At 37.9% G+C, this 21,656-nt stretch overlaps 4 protein-coding genes across 7 annotated transcripts in view; 2 read left to right on the top strand and 2 right to left on the bottom strand.

The window, feature by feature from the left end:
- The window catches only part of LOC116307620 (ubiquitin carboxyl-terminal hydrolase 4), a 43,445-nt gene that overhangs the window by 12,861 nt on the left and 8,928 nt on the right, over nt 1–21,656 (top strand). For 2 of the 4 annotated variants that reach the window (XM_031717888.2, XM_031717891.2), the window contains 2 exons: nt 95–251; nt 963–2,344. In XM_031717888.2, the coding sequence (XP_031573748.2) occupies nt 95–250 (156 nt within the window). In that variant the 3' untranslated portion in view covers nt 251; nt 963–2,344. Of the gene's footprint in view, nt 1–94; nt 252–962; nt 2,345–4,470; nt 4,929–21,656 lie in introns of those variants that run through there. The other 2 variants (XM_031717890.2, XM_031717889.2) reach the window with 2 other exon arrangements.
- Nucleotides 2,899–20,114, bottom strand: LOC116307619 (plasma membrane calcium-transporting ATPase 2). Its single transcript, XM_031717887.2, has 13 exons — nt 18,514–20,114; nt 16,669–16,869; nt 16,064–16,247; nt 15,888–15,976; nt 15,151–15,324; nt 14,444–14,840; nt 14,236–14,333; nt 13,658–13,858; nt 13,241–13,435; nt 5,786–5,977; nt 4,983–5,411; nt 4,506–4,733; nt 2,899–4,250 (listed from the first exon to the last, which is right to left on the bottom strand). Exons 1-13 carry the CDS (start codon nt 19,873–19,875, stop codon nt 4,167–4,169), a joined length of 3,834 nt encoding a protein of 1,277 aa, XP_031573747.2. The 5' UTR covers nt 19,876–20,114; the 3' UTR covers nt 2,899–4,166.
- On the top strand, nt 6,176–8,594 carry LOC148906144 (uncharacterized). The gene is made up of 3 exons (XM_089039256.1): nt 6,176–6,698; nt 7,036–7,287; nt 7,662–8,594. The coding sequence occupies exons 1-3, from the start codon at nt 6,544–6,546 to the stop codon at nt 7,873–7,875; spliced, it is 621 nt and encodes a 206-aa protein (XP_088895382.1). The 5' UTR covers nt 6,176–6,543; the 3' UTR covers nt 7,876–8,594.
- Nucleotides 7,289–13,097, bottom strand: LOC148906143 (uncharacterized). Its single transcript, XM_089039255.1, has 11 exons — nt 12,467–13,097; nt 11,960–12,148; nt 11,617–11,809; nt 11,238–11,484; nt 10,421–10,958; nt 9,950–10,163; nt 9,585–9,836; nt 9,298–9,469; nt 8,809–8,957; nt 8,340–8,534; nt 7,289–8,155 (listed from the first exon to the last, which is right to left on the bottom strand). The coding sequence occupies exons 1-11, from the start codon at nt 12,776–12,778 to the stop codon at nt 8,022–8,024; spliced, it is 2,595 nt and encodes an 864-aa protein (XP_088895381.1). The 5' UTR covers nt 12,779–13,097; the 3' UTR covers nt 7,289–8,021.

Raw genomic sequence — 21,656 nt, 5'->3', positions numbered from 1 at the left:
GGTCACCCTGTGTGACGTGTGAAATCTAACTGGTCACCCTGTGGTTTCGTTGACTTATAATAAATCTCATTTTGTTTGTTGACGTTGCTTGCAGTCCAAGGCTGCTTATGTGTTGTTCTACCAACGACGGAAAATGATTGGAAGTGAAGTGAAACAAGATGAAAGAATAGACGACGAGAAAATGAGTGAACAAGATGAGCTTGAAGATGAGAAGGCTGCGAATGGCGATGAATCTATGGACACCAAATAAGGTAATCACAATGTCTGTCTGTCTGTCTGGTTTGTTTGTTTGTTTGTTTGTTTGTTTATATTTCTTGGTTTGATACGAGTCCCCTCCTCTTTCTCTACTGATAGATTCGGAATATTTTATTCTGCGAAAGCGTTAAGACCTATTAACATAAATATACCGTTGTATTTTATTAGAAAACTATTTCCGCGACATGGTGGGTGCATAAAGCCGTTACGCTCACCCTCTCCAACTTCGTGATTTCTATTACTAACCAATAGCAACCTTTGCTAGTGCCTTGCGCACTCGCTTTTAACTCCATGTTTTGGCTTTCGATATGCTAGTTACTCTTACCATTTGATAACGGCTTGTTTGTTCAAATGGTTAAAATGCATTCCCCTGTGTCAGATAACTGTATCTCTCGTGCATCTACGCATGATATACTTACCTGTAAACACACAATATAGATCTCCTTCAGTTTGTCATATGATCAAGCGCAAAAATTGCGCAATATTCTCTGTCACATTTTACTAACTCCAACACATCTACATCAGTGTGACACTTTTACAAGGTTCCAGTTAAATTCTTAGGTCGGAATACGAATACGTCCATACCTTCTGTCATGTGAGGCGCACAATAATTGCGCCAAGTATTTCTTTTCGCCTGTGCGTTATCCTTATTCCTCTGGTATTATAATCTTTTCCTGGTCTTGAATCTCTTAATTTTTCACTTGCAGACCGCAATGTTTATTCTGCTTCGAGTTCAGTCAAGTATCTGTCATCTTTCACTCGAAAATGGAGCCAGATAAATCTGCATTTATCTCTACAAAGATACTTCTTGTGCTGTTCTAGGGTTTGCCTAGAATATCTAGGATTTTATTTTACACCAAGTGGCTGGATTCTCATTAATACTGCGAATACCATTGTAAACTGTGTGGTTCTAGAAAAGTTTTTTCAATCTTAGTGGCAAATAATCCTAGAGTATGATTTGAGACATTACCAAGCTGTAAGATACAAGATGTTTAAGCTTGCGAGGTAGAAATTTGAACATTCGTATTAGTGTACTATATTTATAGAAAAGCTGACTAGATAGAAGCCGTATTTGCTGGTCAAATGAGTGGCAGACAAGCATGTAGACAGACAGACAAATAGACAGACAAACACTGAGAACGAAAGACATTGTGACAGACAGACACTGAGACAGACAGATAGACATATAGACACTGAGACAGACAGACAAAAAGACAGAGACACTGAGACAGAAGAACACTAATACAGACAGACAGACAAACAGACAGACGAAAGACACCGAGACAAACAGACATTGAGACAGACAGACAAACAGACAGACAGACACTGAAACAGATAGACAGATAGACACTAAGACAGAAATCCATTAAGAAATCAATACCCTGATCAATATCTTCTAATCTTTATCTTCATCTTTTATTACACTAGGAATTACCGACTCTATATTAAACATTTATTTTAAATTGAGCAAAAAATCGTAAGATCGTAAAGATGTTTTCATGTAATTTTCTTTCATTCTGTTTCTTAATATTCAACTAGTTTAAAAATGAGAATATCTTGTTAATTTATTTGTCTTAATGCAAAATCTATTTTGTATGTTTTCTCTGCCTTCATTGCTGCCAAAAACCCGTTGCGTTAAAACTGCGAATATTTTGTGAGTGACCTCAGATTATTTAAGTGTATATAAAGTTTTTCCTGTCTGCTTAAGAGCTAGAAACCCTATGCATAAAATAATATCCTGATAGATTTGCCATGGTTAAAAATTACTGCACTGACTCGTCTACCCGTTTAGACCTTTTTCGTGCTTCTGGCATTTTCACAACTCTTTGGTGGCGCGTTTTCATTGGACTTCGCTAATCGACGATTCATTAGCCCAGAATCTTGTGAATTTGATAGAAAATTTACAACATCTAAAACCGTTGAGTTCTCTAAACCTGGAAAGTGCTGTAACAATATGTTTTATTAATACTTACATTTAGCATGTGTAGTTTTAATGTAATATGTTTTATCGAGTTTCCTTATTTAGTCAATATCTTCCTGAAGTGTGCCATTTATTCAATTTAATAAATGAATGTCATTATATGCTTAATATATCCTCCTTTCCTATTTCTTCCTTTCCATTTTTCCCTACCATTCATTTCATTCACATTTTGCGAAGAGTTAAAAACGATTATTCATGGTGCAAAGAATTATGGGAATAAATTTGCTGACAAGAATTAAAAAAGAGCTATGCAGCCTGGCTTCCCATATTTAAATCCCACAATTCTCTGCGCAACGAGTTCGTTACCATTTTCTCGTTAAAGTTCAACATATTGTCTTTTAAAGAAACTTAGTCTGAGAGTCTAATAGACACCCGTTCTTCCGCGTAACCATTTTTTTGCCGATCAAGGACCCGTATACGTTTTTGAAAACCCGGCAATTTTGCATTGATATATTCATTCCATAAAATGGAAGATATCAGATCAAAGAATGACTGTATCGAGATTTCATGAATATATAGAGCGCTAGTGAGATTAAACAGCACTAGCTATTTCAAAATCCTGTGCACGTGTAAACATACGGCTATTGTAACGATAGCATTTTAGTTGGTGTTCGGTAAGATGAGGAAAAACTTCAGTTCTGAATCAGTGAATCATTCTAACACAGTTTTACCAACTTGTTTATTTTTCATTACTTTCTCCAGTTTACTAACAATCTACATTTAACATTAATGTTTGTTTTAATAACCTATTACATTGAGGTGGTTTTATATACGTAGCTTTATCCATGACATTTATCTAAAAAATAGAACCTAAGTTGTCATGGAAGACGGTACCGTCTTGTTTTATTAATGCCTATGATTTATTTTAAGAAACACGCTTTTGTTTGTCGGTTTTCTGAACTAAAACTTGAATTATTAATCCTTTTAACCAAAGATATATTCGTTTGGGAGCTGCTCGCCGAATTTAGTGAAAATAGTTTCCCTTCAGTCATCGACAAGACACAAAAAGAGACCACAATTTTCGTTTAACGTAAGCCCGACAATCTAAACGTGCTTCTCTTTGGATTCCTTTGAAATCTTCAATAATAGATGCGGTTTTTGTGTATTATTTGTCGTACTTGGTTTTATTGGATATGAACCAATACTGCATTTGGCTTCTTTCTAATAGAGTGCAGGTTGACAATGACTAACTATAGGCGTGAATGTAACTTTATCAAAATCTTTGCGTTGCACAACTGCATTGCGTTCACTCCTTGCGCAACATATATTTTCTCGTATTTCGTTTTTGTGCTGTTTTCCCCGCTTCTCTTTACCGCAAATAACATTGGTTCCACGTGGAATTGGAAACACAACAACAAAACTATTACTTGCAACACTATTATAAATGTATGTGGAAAGTTTGAGACTTGGTTGTCTCAACTATATCGCACATGATTCGATTCATTCTGTGCTATTATTTGTGCAGGATACATATAAAAAAAGTTATAAAAATATATAAGATATGTATAAACAGCAAAAATAATGCGAAACTGTCTTAAGGTGCTTAATCATCAGATCGGCTATCGAGTAAAAAATAGTCCCTTTGGTTCCCGGCGCCATCTTAAAGGGAACCGTGTCTTTGCATCGAAGCGAGACGAACGGTGAACTTGTAATGATAGAGACGTGAATAATTGTCCAAGGTGTTAAAAAAGGGTCTCTATTATTGCAAGCTCACCGTTGGTCTTGCTTCGATGCAAGGGCAATGCTACCTTTCAAGATGTCGTAGGGAAGGGGACTATTGTCAACATTCAAACAAATTAAATGCAAGTCATCAATATTGACCAATACTATTTGTATTATCGTAGCATTACTTCAAGGTAATTTTTTGATTTTTCCCTTTATATTCATCAAAGAATTTATCTTGTGGTTTCGGTATCAGAAACGGTCTTCTTCATGTTCGTTCAGGGCCAACGGGATTCCTCGGTTGTCTTGGATTATGGCTTCCAATTCCGTAAAATTCGGCTGGAGCGTCAACCTGAAGAAAATGGCAAGACAAGTGTTAGATTTTTATCGTCACGTAGAACAAATTCTTTTCAGCCTTTTGTATTTCGTTCAACCTCTTTGACAGTCGTATATAGCCGCAACTACTACTATACCACTAACGCGCACATGGCTCTGTCCATAAATACTCCACGCCCGCTCCCTTGGAATATACTCCTTAAACCTATACACACCATACACTTTCTATTCCCTAGAGATCCGTTACAGAAAGACAATCTTTTAAGTTCACCTCCTCTCTGCTCCTGATCCCCCTGAAGAAGAAGCAACATCCTGATCGTTTTGGGGGCACACCCCTACTGCAGCAACGCATCTTCCTGGGGATGACATTCTTAGGAATAGTAAAGACGATTTGACCCCAGAACAGCTCCGAGAAACCAAAAAAGAGGCACCATAACCACTGTTGTGCATCCATGGGACGAACGCGGAAGGCGTTGTGGAAGAAAAAGACGATGATGATCTAGAAAATCAATATTAAAATTCATTAAAGATTTAGCAAATGAGACCATAGGGGGATTTAGACAGTCAAATAATTTTCTCGAAACAAACTCGAAAATGGTCTTCCCATGTACCAGGAATCCAAGTATATAACATTACTCTATAGTCAGATCGAGGGCTCCTATTGATATCAATGGAATAAATCCTGAATAAATAACAGTTTCATTTCATTTCAATTCCATAAATGCGCGCAATTCAGTATATTCCTTACCTGAATACCAAAGCAAAAGAGAATAACAAGAAGAAAGACCCAATCGAATCGGCCATCCTTGTCACAGAACACATTCCTGTCTTCCACACGTCTACAGTTTATCTTATTGAAAAGTTGCATGAAGATGAGGGTGGTGAACACCATTGTGGCATGCTGGCTGGGTTCGCAAATGTTTTTATCAGTGTATCCATCTTTAGTATCTGTAAAGCCTGCAAATAGGAATATAATGATGAAGATCACGGCGATTTGATAGATGCAGTGCCCAATGATGTTTCTTAGGATGGATCGTGACATTAGAGGTTTATCCCGACCGTATGGCTTGTGGCGAAGGATGGACCGTGATGGACTATCGCCAGTGAGAGCAATAGATGCCAGAGCATCCATGATAAGGTTAAGCCAAAGAAGTTGAGCAGCTGAAAACAGGCTTTTCTGAAAACGAAATGAAGACAAAATTAAGATGTGGCTAGTGACGTAGCATTAGAGGGGCGACCGTCCCTACCCTCCACTCCCCCTCCCAAAGAAGTTAGACTGAACCTGTGGATGTGGCGGGAAACTCTAAAGATGAAACGCATGCGCGCGTGTGTAGTGGCGGGAAAATGGTACATAGCTCCCCCCCCCCTCCCCCGCCACCCCCTATGACCGAGACCTCACTACAGCCTGGATGGCGCAGCCAAAACACTGGTGTTTTTTCCATGTTTCGTTTTCCGTTGATCGAAAAAATCACAGTTTCAATTTAGTTCAGGAAGAAAAATCACTCTTCCCATTCAATCTTCATACCAAGAATACCTGGATATCAGAATTACCTGAAAGACAATGGCACCGACTAACAAGACGATCAGTGTAACCCATGTTGCAGTGAACTGAAACTGTAAGAACTTCAGAACCGTCTCGTAAATGTGTCGGCCCCATTTGATTGTTTCCAGGACGCCACTAAAGTTGTCCGTCTTAAGGATGATGTCTGCTGCCTCTTGGGCTACATTGGATCCGCTAACACCCTGGCGACCAGAAAAAAGTTTGTTACCTTCATACATGTATCTGTGGATGTGTTTCTAAAGCATCATTGGGGTCAGAAATTTGAAGATTTCCCAGAGAGACGCCACCCTATAGGTTTCGGAATTTTTTGGGATTTTTGGAAATTTTATGATATTTGTAAAATGGAATTTCTGGGTTTCAATCAGCTAATTAAAGTGCCCCTTGGACGAAAAATGCTATCTTTTCGTACAAACTTGAAACTTCGTCCAAATAATCCATACTACCCTATTAATCACCTGTAGAAATTTTTTCTTCATATTCCGACGGGAAGTTTGAAAATTTTGCGTTTTTACTACCGGCCGCCATTAATTTTTCAGTACACGGCCAAAAGGATTATTTTCGGTCAGCGGTGTTCTCGTGACGTCATTTACTCTACTCATTCCAAAACGCTGGCGTCTTTCCTCTTGTTTCTTCGTAAAGTTAGAGAAGTTAGAAGCTAGTTTAATGTAGATTTTTTTAAAGTTTTCACGCTCATATCAGCGACCGAGTACGATATTTTCCTTGTCGACCTTTCTGTTGCTTCAAAAACATGGAAAATGTCAACAGCTTCGAGATATACGACTGTGAAGAGATCGAACCTATTGCCAACGAAGAAGAGATCGCTGAGTTCAACGAGCAATCCAGAATCGAGCTCGAAGAAGAAGAGATGCTAAGAAGAAGATTTTGTGGGGAGTCCAGGCAATGGTAAGACACTTAAAACTTTAATTAAGCAAGGACAAATCACAAGTGAAGTTAAGACGTCTTCGAGAATACGCAGAAGCAGCAAACAAATTTTCATCGGAAGATTAAGGAACGCGTATAAAAACAAGAGCCAATCTGTATGTTCTAAGCTTTCTTGAGTTGTTTAAAAAACAAACTAGTGGGGTTCTTTGTTTGTGTTAGGTGATGTTGCTCTCATTTGAACATTTTTTATTCAAAGGACAAGTGCAAATTATGATGAAGAAAATCCGAGTTTCGTGATATTTCTATAAGGATATATAGGTACATTTGTTTTGATACGATCTTTGTTTTATTTACCTAGGTGCACTTGTTATAATTGTTGCCTAACTCTAGTAACAAAGCAAGAAGAGTGCTTTTGTTGCAATGACATCATGAGATGCATGGACAAACTGAATGAACTGGATCAACAAGTTCAATGTATTACATGTCACCCTGGCTTTGAATCTGTGTGTCTAGACAAGTATGTTCTGGAAACCGCTGCAGTGGGACTGAAGACAAGAAGGAACAGGAGTTATACTATTCTTAGAGAAAAGGGCTTTGCTAAAGAATCAGAGTAAGTATTGATTGAGCTTTATTGAGGTCTCTTCAGGCTCCAGGATTAACAGAATATTTCCGATATTTTGTTATACTATGTATACAGTAATAAGAATAGCTGGCAAAAGCCCAAATAATATAATACGAATCATACCCAGAACCAATTATTTCATTGGGACTGAATTAATCCAGCATATGCATTATATGAAAATGAATAATAGCTAGTAGACTTTTTGGCCCAGTACTTCTTAGATTTTGTACTCGGTCTACCTATACTTGCATTCAATATGCTAATACACCTAGCATAGTATATAATTATTTTGAAATTTGTATCGTAATTGAATTGATTATGAAAAAATCAAAATGTTTAATAAATACTCCTTTATCTTTCAGATTTCTTCGATCTGTTGCATACAGACAATTTTTTCGATTCATATGGGATTTCACTGGCAATTCAAAAAGACTACCTCTGCCCTGTTGTGTTTATAATAGCATACGAAGAGCATTTCCATCTGAAGATGGAAGTTATAAAGGCTTCCTGGAAGAAGACGAAGGACAAGTAGTGTCAGACGAAGAGTCGGAAAGTGAAGAACAATCAGATGAATGAACTGAAACTAAAACGAATCCTATGAACAATAGTAAGATAGTGAGTAATAAATCTTTCAAGAATATGTTATACCATCTGACATCCATAAGCAAATTCATAATGGTATTCAACATTTTTTTGATGATTTTTTACGATTACTTCATATGCTACTGGTTATATAAACGGTTGCATTCCTCTTTGTCATGGCCCTTCATTGGTTGCCCGCATTTTCTGCAGTGAGGTGCTCTTCTGTCATTTCGTGCAGCATTTCTTTCTTGTGTCAAGTTTTGCAATTGTTCCTCTGAAATAAAATTATATAAGAACCTTAGGGAATACAGAGACATTATTCATTCAACAATTACAAAACCTTCCATGTGAGGTACTATTCTATTACCATTTTTATGCAAGTGTGATTCTAACTTTGCAAATTTTCACCTTTTTTAATATTGAACAGTCATGTTATTCTAGAAATACGAATATATTACCTGTACATGTGGGTGGGACAAGTTGTGTTTCTTTTCCTTTTCTGTTTTGATGCTTGTTAATTGCCTCTTCCTTTGTTTCTTTTTCCAACATACTATGCATAGGTTCTGGCACACTCTCCTCCAGCTCTATTCTCAACTGTTTAAGATCAGCTCTAGGTGTTTCAACCAGGCATTTGAATATATCGTCCACATAGTCTGAAATAATATGAATAAAGTTTGAGACATTTTTTCTCTTATAGTACAGATTTTGAAAAAGTTTACAACTTTGTTTACTTATTTCATTTTTTTTCCTAAGAACTATTTCATTGATAGAGCATTACGAGTTATTTACTTTTTGTGGAGTTGGTATAGAACTTTTCCACTGAACTATTTCTGTTTTTCTCACTGCGACCTCCTAGAAAAAAGTTTTTTTTTTTTGCACTTGTTCTAGTTCATGGGAAAAATCAGATTTAAAATACTTTGTACTTACCATAATTCTGGGGTACTCTCACTTCACGAACTGTCCCTTCCCCATTCTTGTATTTGGCATAGACTACTTTCAACTTCTTATCTCCATGATCATCAATTTTTGATTCTCTGTCACAATTATAGTTAAAGTGAAGGGCAGCTAGTATTGTCCTGAAAGGAAGTACATTTAACCATTTTAGTTTCTCCTTTTGTTATTTTTAGCTATTGCTGTAAAGGAAGGACAAACTTCAGTGTTTTGTATTGGTGGAGTGCGTTTAAACCTATATTGGAAAAACATCATATGTGAAAATGTATTCTTACCTGCAGAAGCATGAATGAAATGATAAAAGAAAGACATGAAAAGTCTTTTATCTCTTCATTATTTCTTTTCACTAAATTAAATATACATGCTACTGCTCATTTTTCATATGACAAACTTCTTGCAACAAGGTGCAAGTCATTGGTAAGGGAGCATCAATGTACAAATACTGTCAACAAACAAGTAACTTACCTACTAAACATGCCCAAATAAGAGAATGACAGCATCTTTGGCGCAAACTGGTTGACCACAGAGTGAAAGCCTTCTAGGGAGCTTGTTTGTGCAATGGGAGAAGCATTTTTGATTGCTTTGCTTAGACTGACTTTGGTGAGTTTTTCAAATATCTTTTCATATGCCTCTGAACCTATGGAAGTGATATTCAAATTATAGCATGGATAATTTCATCATAAGGTCTATTTAAATTATAGCATGGATAATTTCATCATAAGTTACATTAAAAATAGCATTGTCATATTTACTTTTAGTGAGCCACACTCTAGGAGTAGCTAGGATTCCATGTGTGCATTTATTGAACAGTTGGTTTGGCAGGCCAGTGTGTTTGTTGATGATGTGATAGAGGAAGGCTTGGAATTTTGCCAACTTGACTGCACCTAAATGCGCTGGTGTTGACATTACTGCCCAATAAAAATGACGAACACATGCTTTACGCCAACGACCTATTACTTCACATGATTTTTCTTTGGCAAGTTTGGTGATGATTTTCTGTATTTCTAAAAAAACAAGTTTTCATAAATACAAGAACAAGAAATAAATTTGGCTTGAAATGGAAACAACAGTTAATGCCAACACAATATAGGTATGTGTACTATACACTACCACATACTTTTTGCTATGTGCCATAAATCAAAGTAATGGCAGATTGTAGGCTTTCCATTGTCTTTGCATAATTTTGGACATTCTTCTTTCATCCATTTGGTGATAGATGTGTGACGGTCTGATATGAACTGTTTTATCAGCATTCCTGTGGTGAGGAGGTACATAATGGACCTTTGGTGGCCAAGGAATTCCATTTGGGAACTGCTTCCAGCTTCATTTGCCTGTAAGAATAAAATCATGAGTCTAATAATAAATGGCCACTAACAGAAAACAAATATTCCCTTTAATATTGTTATTATATTTTTACTATTGTTGTTATTACATTTAGCTGTACTAATAATAATAGCAATGTTATAGTAAAAATATTAACAACAATAAGAATTAGAATAAGTGGAACTTAGTAAAAAAAATATAAGCTATATCCCCTCCCCCCAATCTGTCCCTGTAGTTACAAATTATAAATGTGATCAAAATTCACCTGAATGAGAACTATGTTGATGATGAGGCCCAACGTACAACAGAAGATAGTATAAGTGCCATATTTGGCCGAGTGTCCCATGCTATCATGGCGAGCATCTCCTGCCAAATCCACTTCTACCCCATTTAATTTGTCTATTAGACCTTGTTGGTACTGCCGCCAGAATGAGACAATTGCTGGTATTAACAAATGTCTCTGATGATAATAGTAGGTCGTTTCATTATAGACCATTACGTTGATGTGCCTCAGCACCAGTAGCACTTTCCTGATGGAGGCCCCAGCTGTCAAAATGCCAAAACTTAAAAGAATGTTTACGGCTGGGAATTTTCCCAATATTAAGGGCTGACTAAGCCAAGTGCTGGTCTTTTTGCATTTACTGCAAAGTGTAGTGACAGTTATCATTGTCCCAGTCTGTTTCGTGGAAATTGATGGCTTGGGGTGACAACACAGGTGGCAAAATTGAAATAACAAGAGCAGGTTAGATAGAAACACAATACACTTTGGTTGCTCTCTACAATCTTTTCCTTCTGTGGTCAATCTGAAGTGGAAAAAAAATATATATATATATATATATAAACACTGTGATGCCTTTTCAAGGTAAAAGCCCTGCCCCCCCCCCCCCCCTGAAATCATTCTGGGGCTACCATAGAGTGTTGCTTTGAGTGCTTGCATAAAACATTCAGCAACAAGTGAAATTCACAGGATCAGTGCAAGCACTCGAGTATGATTGATGAAAGTTAATACATTTTATATATTATATTATTATGAATGATGTGGTGTATCAACCTTGCTTAGCGCAGTTTGTGCTTGTAGTTACCTGGGGTCAAGATTGTCACTCTCGGGGTTACTATATTCTGGATTGTCTTCACCCAGCTCATTGTACTTGCCATCATTGGCAATGAGAGGTTCCTCCTCCATGGCCACTTCATTGTCTTGGTTGAAGACTTTGTCAACTTCCCTCTGTACTTTTTCCTGCCACTCAGGGTCACAGATATCCTCCTCCTCAATGTCCATTTCTTCATCATCAGATTCAGGTTCATGATTGTAATTATCAGTCTGACATCCTATTTTTAAAATGTTGTGCAAAAAAGATAAATAAATTTATATTTCTTTGATATACTTTCATCGTTGTCATTATATCATCATTATTATGTAATATTTATTAATATTTTTTATGACAATAACCTCTAGCTTACCTTGTGAAAACACTGTAGACTTTTTAGTTGCTTGTTCAAGAGCAGCAAGCAGCTGACTTTCTGTTCTCTCCAACTTTTTCACCTGTGTCTTCATGGATTTTAAGTCTGCTTTAAGTTGCAAGACTTCTGTTTGTAAGTACACACATTCCTCACACGATGTGGACTTGCTTGTTGTGCTTGGGACCAGAAGTTCCTAAAAATGATAAGCAAGAATTGATTCAGGTCGTTCATAATAAGTATCACTATAACAGAGTAACAATGTAGCTGAGCCTTAATATACCTACGCTGTAGTTTTCATTTTTTGTTGTTGCAAAATCAAAAAAGTTATGTATATGATCATTACCTCTTCATGTGTACTCTCAATTCTGGTATTGTTTTCGCAGTCCAACCCGAGGTTTTGTTGCTGTTCATTTTGGGGCGACTCCTGGTCATTTCGGTCTTCAACTTCGTCCACTTCTAGGTGACTATTAGCAGCCATTTGTTCAGCTTCTTCTTCAACATTTTTAGCAGGCTGAAGGATGTTTTTGAGGGCCTGAAAAAGACATTCAAAAAATACTTCCATTTTCAACGAGGCCAATTCATTGAAGCAATTGTTCCACAATCAAAATAAAAACGCCGACGAATAATTGCTACTTTGATATGCCGCACTAGTGAATTTTTGAAGCAGCCGCGCGACATGTTTGTCTAGAAACAAGTTTTCTTGTAAAGGCCGTCGTTCACATGTAACGCTTTGATTGGTTTGACGAATAAGCAGATGCTTTTTTTTACTTTTGTGACATGTCAAAAAAATGTTTCATTTACGGATAATTGATAACGCAAAGAAGAAAAACAAAGTTTTAGTTATACTCACGTGGCGGCGGCTTCTGTCACTGACAGAAGTTTCTTGTTGCTGCTCTGAAAGCCAGATCGTTGGAGTTGCTCTCGGAAGCAAACGTCTTTGCATTCCCTCGATATGTAGTGCCCTTGCGAAAACCTTTTCTTCAAAGTGTAGGGAGCACACAACGAATCTTCCTGGCGGGTTGAAGTTCGCCCTGTGAAGACGCACAAACCTTTTCCATTTGTCGCCGTCTTGCTTGTTTTTCGGCGAATAATGCAACGATATACCATTCGATTTGTTGGCGAAATTATTACAACCAAAAACCACACAGCGATTTGCTGGCATTTTACTCGCCGTGAGCTCTCTAGAAATTATTTGTAACTATAACACGAAAGTTTGACAGAGTTTGTATACTGATTAGCCACGAGTGTTTTGGAATGAGTAGAGTAAATGACGTCATAGCCCTCACTCATCCCCAGTCTTCTGAGCCAAATCATTGATCAAGAAAATTAATGGCGGCCGGTAGTAAAAACGCAAAATTTTCAAACTTCCCGTCGGAATATGAAGAAAAAATTTCTACAGGTGATTAATAGGGTAGTATGGATTATTTGGACGAAGTTTCAAGTTTGTACGAAAAGATAGCATTTTTCGTCCAAGGGGCACTTTAAAGTCTTTTAATCTTATTTTCTTCTCCAAATGATGGTTTGACACTTATTATCATGTGTTGTCAACCAGAAAAAACTGATGCTATTGAAAACTTGCGATTCAGTTGGTGAACATTTCGCACAAACCAAGTCGATAACATACCATTGACAACCCCACATCTCCTTCTCTTATGAAAGGTCCATCATGTATCCCAGAAGCCACCACGGCCACCACGCCGTTTTCTTTGAGCCTGCTAACCTTGACTCCTTCCACTATCGACTGTTTTTTGCCTGGAGGGCAGTTAGCCAACACACGTAGATTGTCGGGCCAAATTTTGTCAAACTTGCCTTGATCAATCTGTAAAAGTTCCAAAAGTTACGACTCCTTTCCCTTCTTAATCAAGTTACGTTACATTATGTGATGTGTCGTGACATAACGTGATATCGGACCTGGCGTGTGTAACGAAAGAAACAGCTGCCATGTTGGTTTTTATAACGAAAAAATTCAGTGCCAAGTTCTTTTGTTAAATTCAACCAAGATGGCGGCTATGACTTCATGTGCAAACGACCGAATACAAACCTTCCCTGAGTTACCAAGGGTTTCCTTATCAAAGGCTTGGATATCCATACCGAATACACTGTTCTCTTTGACTGGCCAATTTTTGGTGGGCTGAAGAATTCCGCACTTCTTGGCGAAGGCTCCTGCTGATTGTAAGCTTGATCCCGTTACCATAGTAACTTGTAGTCCAGCTTTTTGACATTCTTCGATGGCATTGGCTACCTATATGCATATCAAGGTTTATACAATTAAATGTAAAACAGAAATAGAACACTGAAATGAAGGTGCATTGACTTCATATATTCATTCAATGCTTTTCGCAATAGAAATTAAAACTTTCACAGGCCTTTGAAGAAGAATAACTTCATAATAACCCTTCTACCCAGCCACAACGACGTGGTCCCGACCTTCTACTTTCGCACGAATGCCGCTGTCCACACTGCCGACAAGCACCTTTCCCCCTAGCTATATCTCCTTAGTATGATGTGTCTATAGGTAACTCTTAGAATATACTACTCTTTTAAAATGGGTTATTTGCCCCTGTTGGTTCCATTGTGATTGCAGGGGTTTGCGCCTCTTGATTGCATTCAACTCTTTACCTCTCCCCTTATCGTTTCCTTGAGCCCCAAGTAACCAACGAACATCAGGTCGGACAAGATGACATCCTTGTTGCTCCAGTCTGGTGTACCGCTGTTAGCTGTGGATTATATATCAGATATATTTAGCCAGTATACAGTTATACAGTTATTGAGATTCCTCAATGTTGTACTGACAGAAACTCTTTTTTTCGATTCAAGAACATCTTACCTTTGATTTCAATGTCTTTCACAGCAAATGCAACAGGGAATACATCTCTTTTCTCCATCTTTTCAACAGCACTTCTGATGTTATATTTTTGCGTATCATCAAGATCTATCGCGCCATCAGGATGGTTATGAAGGATTCGTTTGGATTTGTTCAGCACAAAGCCAATCCCTCCCCTTACATAAACCCTATACGTCTCTGGATCCGAAAGCCTAATCACTGTTGCATTGTACTGTTGATTTGGGGGATCATTGGCAAAGCTTTTGTATAGGACGTGCTTCTCGTATGGGTGCTCATCCCTGTAATGCTGATACGTCTTGCCTAATTCGAGTACAAATTGCAAAAGTGCACAATCCTGAGGATCGCCAACCTGCTGAGGGAGATGATCTGGTCCCTCGTTCTGCAAAGCAATACATATTATTACAAATGTATTCCCATATTTACAAGAGGAAAAAAAGGGGGAAAAAAGAATGAATAAATGAACGGACGGACGGACGGACGGACGGACGGACGGACGGACGAACGAACGGACGAACGAACGGACGCACGCACGCACGCACGAACGAACGAACGAACGAACGAACGGACGAACGAACGGACGAACGAACGACGAACGAACGAACGAACGAACGAACGAATGAATGAATGAGGAATTATGGAAGAAGTAACGGAAGAAACTCGGCCTATTGCTGAACTTGAACGCTTCTTACTTGTATATTGGATAAGTAGTCTGTATTGACCGCTACACCTCTAATAAAATCTTCAATCAGAACATCTTCCACAGACTTCTTGTATTCCCTCAATTGTCTCGCGAGGTTGTAGCCTCCAAACGTATTTTTCGAAATCAATCTACCTTCAGACACAACCATACGGTTACCAGCGCTCTAAAGCAGCAAGAAAAATATAAGAACATAATGAATTCTTTAAAACTATTCAAACTTTTGTGAGTAGATCCCTACTTAAAAGCAATGGACCGATGCGCAATTGATTGCCGCAAGGGATAACATTCTGTTTCCCTTACGTTGTTCTTGTTTCTCTATCTGTTATCTGTTCTCTCCCCCCCCCCCCCCCCCCCCCCCCCCGTCAGCGTGCAGCTGACAGCGCCACTGAACAGAGTGACCGACTAGCATAGCTCTTTAGAATAAATCACATCTCGCGGTTTTCTCATTCCAGGGTTCTACAGCTACATGTAATGTTTCAAATACGAGTTGCTGTATTCTATTGGGGTTTCAAAATCCGAGTGGAATTTCAAATGCCGAGGCGCAGCCTCTTGCTATGTTTGGTTTTATTTCAAAGTTCTATTACTTTGAAATATTTCAAAGTACTAGAACTTTGAAATGGGTGCGGTCGTATTTGATGGGGGTTTCAAACTACTGCACGTTGTACAAACCCTGGTTGGTCGATGAGCTCATGAATAATTAATGATATAAGATGCATGTTCACTTACCTTCTGACCCACTGTACTCTCGATTCCAATAACCGCTACCAGAGTAAATTTCGAGTTCACTTCCTCACTGCTCCACTCAGTATCATCAGCTACAAGTACGATACATTTAATCAATCAACATAAAAAAACTTCAAAAAATATTCCCCAGAATCCATTCACTGTACATGTATACTTACTACTTGTTTCCTCTCGTGTCCTGCTTGCAAGGCAAATCACTTTCAGTTGACTCTTAGTTTCCATGACTTCGACAACATCTTGCACTCGTTGGCTTCGTTCAGTGTCTAACGGTTGTTCGCCTTCTGCCGTCATGATATGTGTGCATTTATCAAGCATTACTTCAGGTGCACCTTTACTATAGATCTGGAAAATAATTAGATCATAAAGATTTGATTTGTATTTCTTTAAGCATATCGGGAAAAAATATCCGAGCTCCAGGCGGGAAAATTGATAATCATATAAACTTAATAATTAATATGTTAATTATAGCCTTAATAATTAGATCATATGTTATCACTGTGTAATCACTAGACTATTCAACCATGGTGCATAAAGAGAGGTAAACTAACTTGATTTATCTAAAATATTTCAATTCATTATCATGTCACTTGACCTGATGACTTGTCTCAAACATAATGCATATTAACTTAAAGAAAGTTATACTACAGTAGCTTGATTAATCTAGAATATTTCATGATCATGTCATGTGACTGTCAGGTGACCTGACGTCACGTGACAAAGTTCACATAACTAAATCAAGCGCATGCGCGCATTATTGACAAACCTTGAAATTTTCCTTGTCTTGTCGGACAACGGTTGTCATGAATTTGAGGTCAGGATCAAATGGGAAGACCTTGAAGAAGGTATCTTCTGAATACACTCGTCTGATGTGGCGATAACTGGCGTCGAGATCGTCAGCGAACTCAAGGAGGGCGCACTCTGTGATGTCACCAACAGCTATGATCGTGCCATCTGTATCTGAAAACTGATGGGTAAAAGAGGGGAATTGGGTTATCCTGCGCACTATGCAGGAGCATAATTTCTTATCAGCAACACCATCAGCAGCATGCAGCATCATGACCAGTGCCAATATCATCATCATACATCATCCATCATTCATCATCCATCATCGTCATCGTCATCACCATCATCATCACCACCACCATCATCACCACCATCATCACCACTATCATCGCCACCATCATCATCCATCATCGTCGTCTTCATCACCATCCGTCATCGTCATCAACATCAACATCACCACCTCCACCTCCGTGTTTTACGATGCCATCCAGATCGTCGTGTATTTTTGCGATTCTTTATGAAACATGCGAAACAAAAGAATGCAAATAGTTTTATTATGTTAATGAGCCAGCGATTCGATCGAAAACAACATTCCATTGTCGAAGCGTCATCTGTTATCTGCTGTGTGAAGGACCAACGACCACACTCATGGCCGATCTGACCTAGTTAATAAGCTATAGAACATTCCAGTAACTTAAACTTTTTATTAAAAATCATTAAACTATTTGAAATTTTAGTTTCAAACGACAAAGATGAAAAACAAAAACAACAAAGAAAATTTCATGACAACCAAAAAAGGTCTTTTGAATTTGAAGTGTTATTCCCTCGACCAATATCGTTGTATTTATTATAATTTTCAATTCTAATTTTAATAATCACGTAACTGCAGACGCGACGTTTTTCAATTTCTTTTCATATCTTACACGAACTTTGCGGAAAAAAACACATACACAATGCAATTTCTGTAGGTGTTCAGTAGCGGTACAAATTCAGTGTCAACGAAATAGGTCCATTGATTTTGGCTCCCGATCGTCTCATTTAATATTCATGAAAAGATATAACTAGCTAAAAACTAGTGTGAGCTGCGTCGGTGTTTCTAATGAAACAGTAATGATGAAAAGGTAAATTATACACCGTGAAAAGATGAAAAAACTTACTGACGTTTCGGACGCTAGTCCTTCGTCGGAGTGACTTTGACTCCGACGAAGGACTAGCGTCCGAAACGTCAGTAAGTTTTTTCATCTTTTCACGGTGTATAATTTACCTTTTCATCATTACTATTCAATATTCATTTTAGGTCCTTAAAACATTGTTTTATAATTGCATTATTTTTATTCATCCTCCTTGAAAATTATTTCTTCCCTATTGAAAATTCAGTGCACAACTCTCAGTTTTCTAACTTTACAGCAGTACTTGGTATTTTACAACACTATAATAACACCTTCTTATCTGATGTCACAGCAAAGAGCAGTGTTGTGTTACAACCGAACAAAAAAGATACAGCATTTCTTAAACATTGCTGTTTTGTTGATCCTTATACTACAAAATAACAAGACTGAACAGCTGATTTTTGCCCAAACAAAATGACTTCTTAACTTTGATTTTTTTTGGATGTCTTTATACGAACTATTTCAACGAAATCTGAAAGTGTTTGTCACAGAAAGGAAAGCTGAATAAGATTTTTTATTAGTTTTATTTATAATATTTGAGTAAACAATAGACATGAGTGCTTTATAGTAAATACTTTTTTTCTGAAGACCAATTTCTTTGTGATGGAAAAAAATAATGTATTACAATAAGCCAAACTAAATGCAGCCAAACTCACCTGTATGTTCGATGTATAGCTGGTGTTAATGGCTATACCATTAGCCAATTCATCGATAATTTTCTCGGGTATCTTTATCTTATAGTCACTAGCGTCACCACGCAAATGTTGCCCATTGATGTAACTCTCTTTCACCTCTTCTTTCATTGGCAAGCTACTAACAGTGGTCAAAACTCCTGTCTTGTTGCAGCACATCGTTGTGACATTCCCCATGGTCTCAAGGATCTCGTCATTTCGTATAAAAATATTCTTCTTTTGCATGTAGCCCAAGGAGCGCGAAATAGTGATTGTCACAGCCATCGGCAATCCCTCTGGTTCGGCAACAATGATAATAACAAACCCAATGATGATGGCTTTGAGGAAATCATTCCAGTGCCTAGGATCATAGTCAAGATCATCAACATTGTAGACCTTGACACTAAAGCTGATTATGAGCACAAGAGCAACGATGAGACCAATGATGATTCCCAGTAAACCTAGAATGGCTGACGCCCGTGTTAGTTTGCCTTGTAGTGTCTGACTTGTTCGCTGGATATCTTCCTGCCTTGTTTCATTTGTACGCTTCTGGGCAAGTATTCCTGCTTGGGTCTTTCCACCTACAGCCAACACGATCATCTTTCCATGACCAACAATGACATGAGTGCTGGTGAAGACAAAAGGGTCCTTCTTGCTCTTGATAACTCTCTTCCCTCGATTTATACAGCTTTCGTCAGTGATGACCTCGGTTATTTCCACAAGGATTCCATCAGCTGGGATGATGCTACCTGCTTTGATTTCACAAAGATCACCAACCTTGATGTCCCTGTAGCAGATCTCTTCTCTCACTCCTCCCCTAATCACTGTTGCCTTTCTTTCGTTCTCTACTTGATTCTGTAGATTATACCGGAACAGGTCTCTGAAAAAATCACTAAAGGCTGACAACAAAATGATCACAAAAACTGTTGCCAAAATCCCAACTCCTTCCATCCAAGCCAATTTCTCTGAGTTTGCGACAGCTTTACCTTGGCATGTTTCGGGATAGTAGTATCCAAGAATGACTAAAATAATCGCGCCTATGATGACTAGAATAAGGACAATGTCGGTGATAGCATACAGAAAATAGTGCGCGATGGACTTGAGGCCAGCATTCGTCCCGCCAAGTCTGTTGTAGCCGAATATTCTTTCTCTCTCGGAGAGCGATTCCCTGACTGCAATAATACCCTTCTTTGTGGAAGTTTGCAGTAGACTCGCTATGCCCTGTACACCACCAAATATTTGGTTAATTTCTTTCTCCTTGTCATGTTCATTGCTGGTCATAAACTCAACCAGATGCTCTACCTCTTCTTTCGACTTCTGCAAGTCTGGTTTCAGCGCCCTCGCCATTACGTTTCTTGTCGATAACAGCAAGATACCTGAGTCGCGTATTCAAGTCAATTCCGAAAATTTAACAGCGAAAATTAACCCTTACGTTAATTTATCCGAAAAAACTCAAAATAACACCATGGAAATATCGACAGGCTCACCGAAAGTGTGTTAGAGAAGTCGCTAAGAAGTTCATAAACAACAAAAACATTCGTGGCCAGCTCCCATAATGATAATAGCGTGATTGCCTTAGCCTATAAAAACCATCTTAGATGTTTTCACTTGACTGCAATTAATTAAGGAGCGAGGACGTCGAATAAATTAGGTAGCTATAGAAACAGATCAAGTTGAATGATTATACTGTTGTGTTTGGCAGGTTCAAATGAAAATAACCTGTTATGTAGACAATCTCCAACGTCATGAATATTTCAATAAACACTTGAGCGAGTTTGGAAATTTCGGGAATCGGCATATCTTTACGGTTGGTTAGATACTCCTCTTTGAACAATAATTTGGGAATTAGGCTGTCAAAATTAATCCGTTTATAAATTTTCTTTTTTTAGAAATAATTTTTAATCTTGATTTGTTATTTTTTTTGTCCTGACGTCGTAGTGTCTCAACAATGGCAAAAAAAGCCTTGTTTTGTTTCGTTATAATCTTGAATTTCGTTGACGTCAATGAAGTCTTCAAATAACACGAACCTGTTCGAGCCTGAAGCGTTCAATATTGGAGTCTAATTCTTGCTTCCAATATCATTTGATGATGATGGCTTATTATTGTCAAATAATTACCCAACTCCTCTACCCAAGGGATGAGCTAAATACTATGAGGGGAAGTCATAACTGATTTAGTTTTCATTATTTATAAAATATCAACCAACTTTAGTATCGTTAGTGCTATTTTTATACGACGATTGGCGATAGGTGTGTTACAAACGAAAGAAAATTCAGCCTAGAGATTTTGTATCGTATGTACTACAGAGCCCGGTTGAACGAAGGGTGGGATAGCGCTATCCAACGGATAAATCCTTATCTAGTGGATAAATTGATGCTGTTATCCAACAAATTTATCCACTGGATAAGATATTTATTCTTCGGATAGTGCTATCCAACCTTCGCACAACCGGTCCAATGTGATTAACAGGTAGTTTATTTATTCCTCACTTTTGGACGCAAATGCCCTATGTTTTGACTAATTTAAAACGCGCTGTTAAGTGGCAAAGCTCTTACTAAAAACTTCAGCTTATTTATCATCTTATTTAATATACTTGAGTCAATACACTTGTTGACTACCTTGATGATTTAGTCAAACACAGTTGTCGTAATGTTGTGGAAGACGGTACATAAAGTAACTATTTGCACTACGTGGCACAACTTTTTACTTTGCAAATATGAATAAATGAATAACGATAGAATAATAAAAGTATTCATAGGTGTAGATTTTTGTAGTAACTTTTAAGTGTAATTCAATTTTCAACAATTAATTCGAATTTTCGATTGCATTTGCATTGCTCACAGTGCAATTCATGGTTCCCACTACCCTTAGTTACCGTTGCTATGTCCACAAGCTCAGCAAATTAGCTAGAATATCTCAGTAATGGATTATAAATTGTTTCTCTCTCTCTCTCTCTGTCCCGGTGAAACTAAAATTGTCTCCTAATCCTTGTAGTACTCTTTAAAACAGATACTGAAGAGATAACTAGCTAAAATTTAGTGTGAGCTGCGTCGGTGTTTCTAATGAAACAGTAATGATAAAAGGGTAGATTTTACAGTACACCGTGAAAAGATGAAAAAACTTACTGA

This window comes from Actinia tenebrosa, unplaced genomic scaffold (genome assembly GCF_029948245.1).
Source record: "Actinia tenebrosa isolate PJP-AT-01 unplaced genomic scaffold, QUT_ActTen_1.0 PGA_scaffold6__47_contigs__length_16458017, whole genome shotgun sequence".
NCBI lineage: Eukaryota > Metazoa > Cnidaria > Anthozoa > Actiniaria > Actiniidae > Actinia > Actinia tenebrosa.
This window is presented reverse-complemented; position numbering and strand designations above follow the sequence as displayed.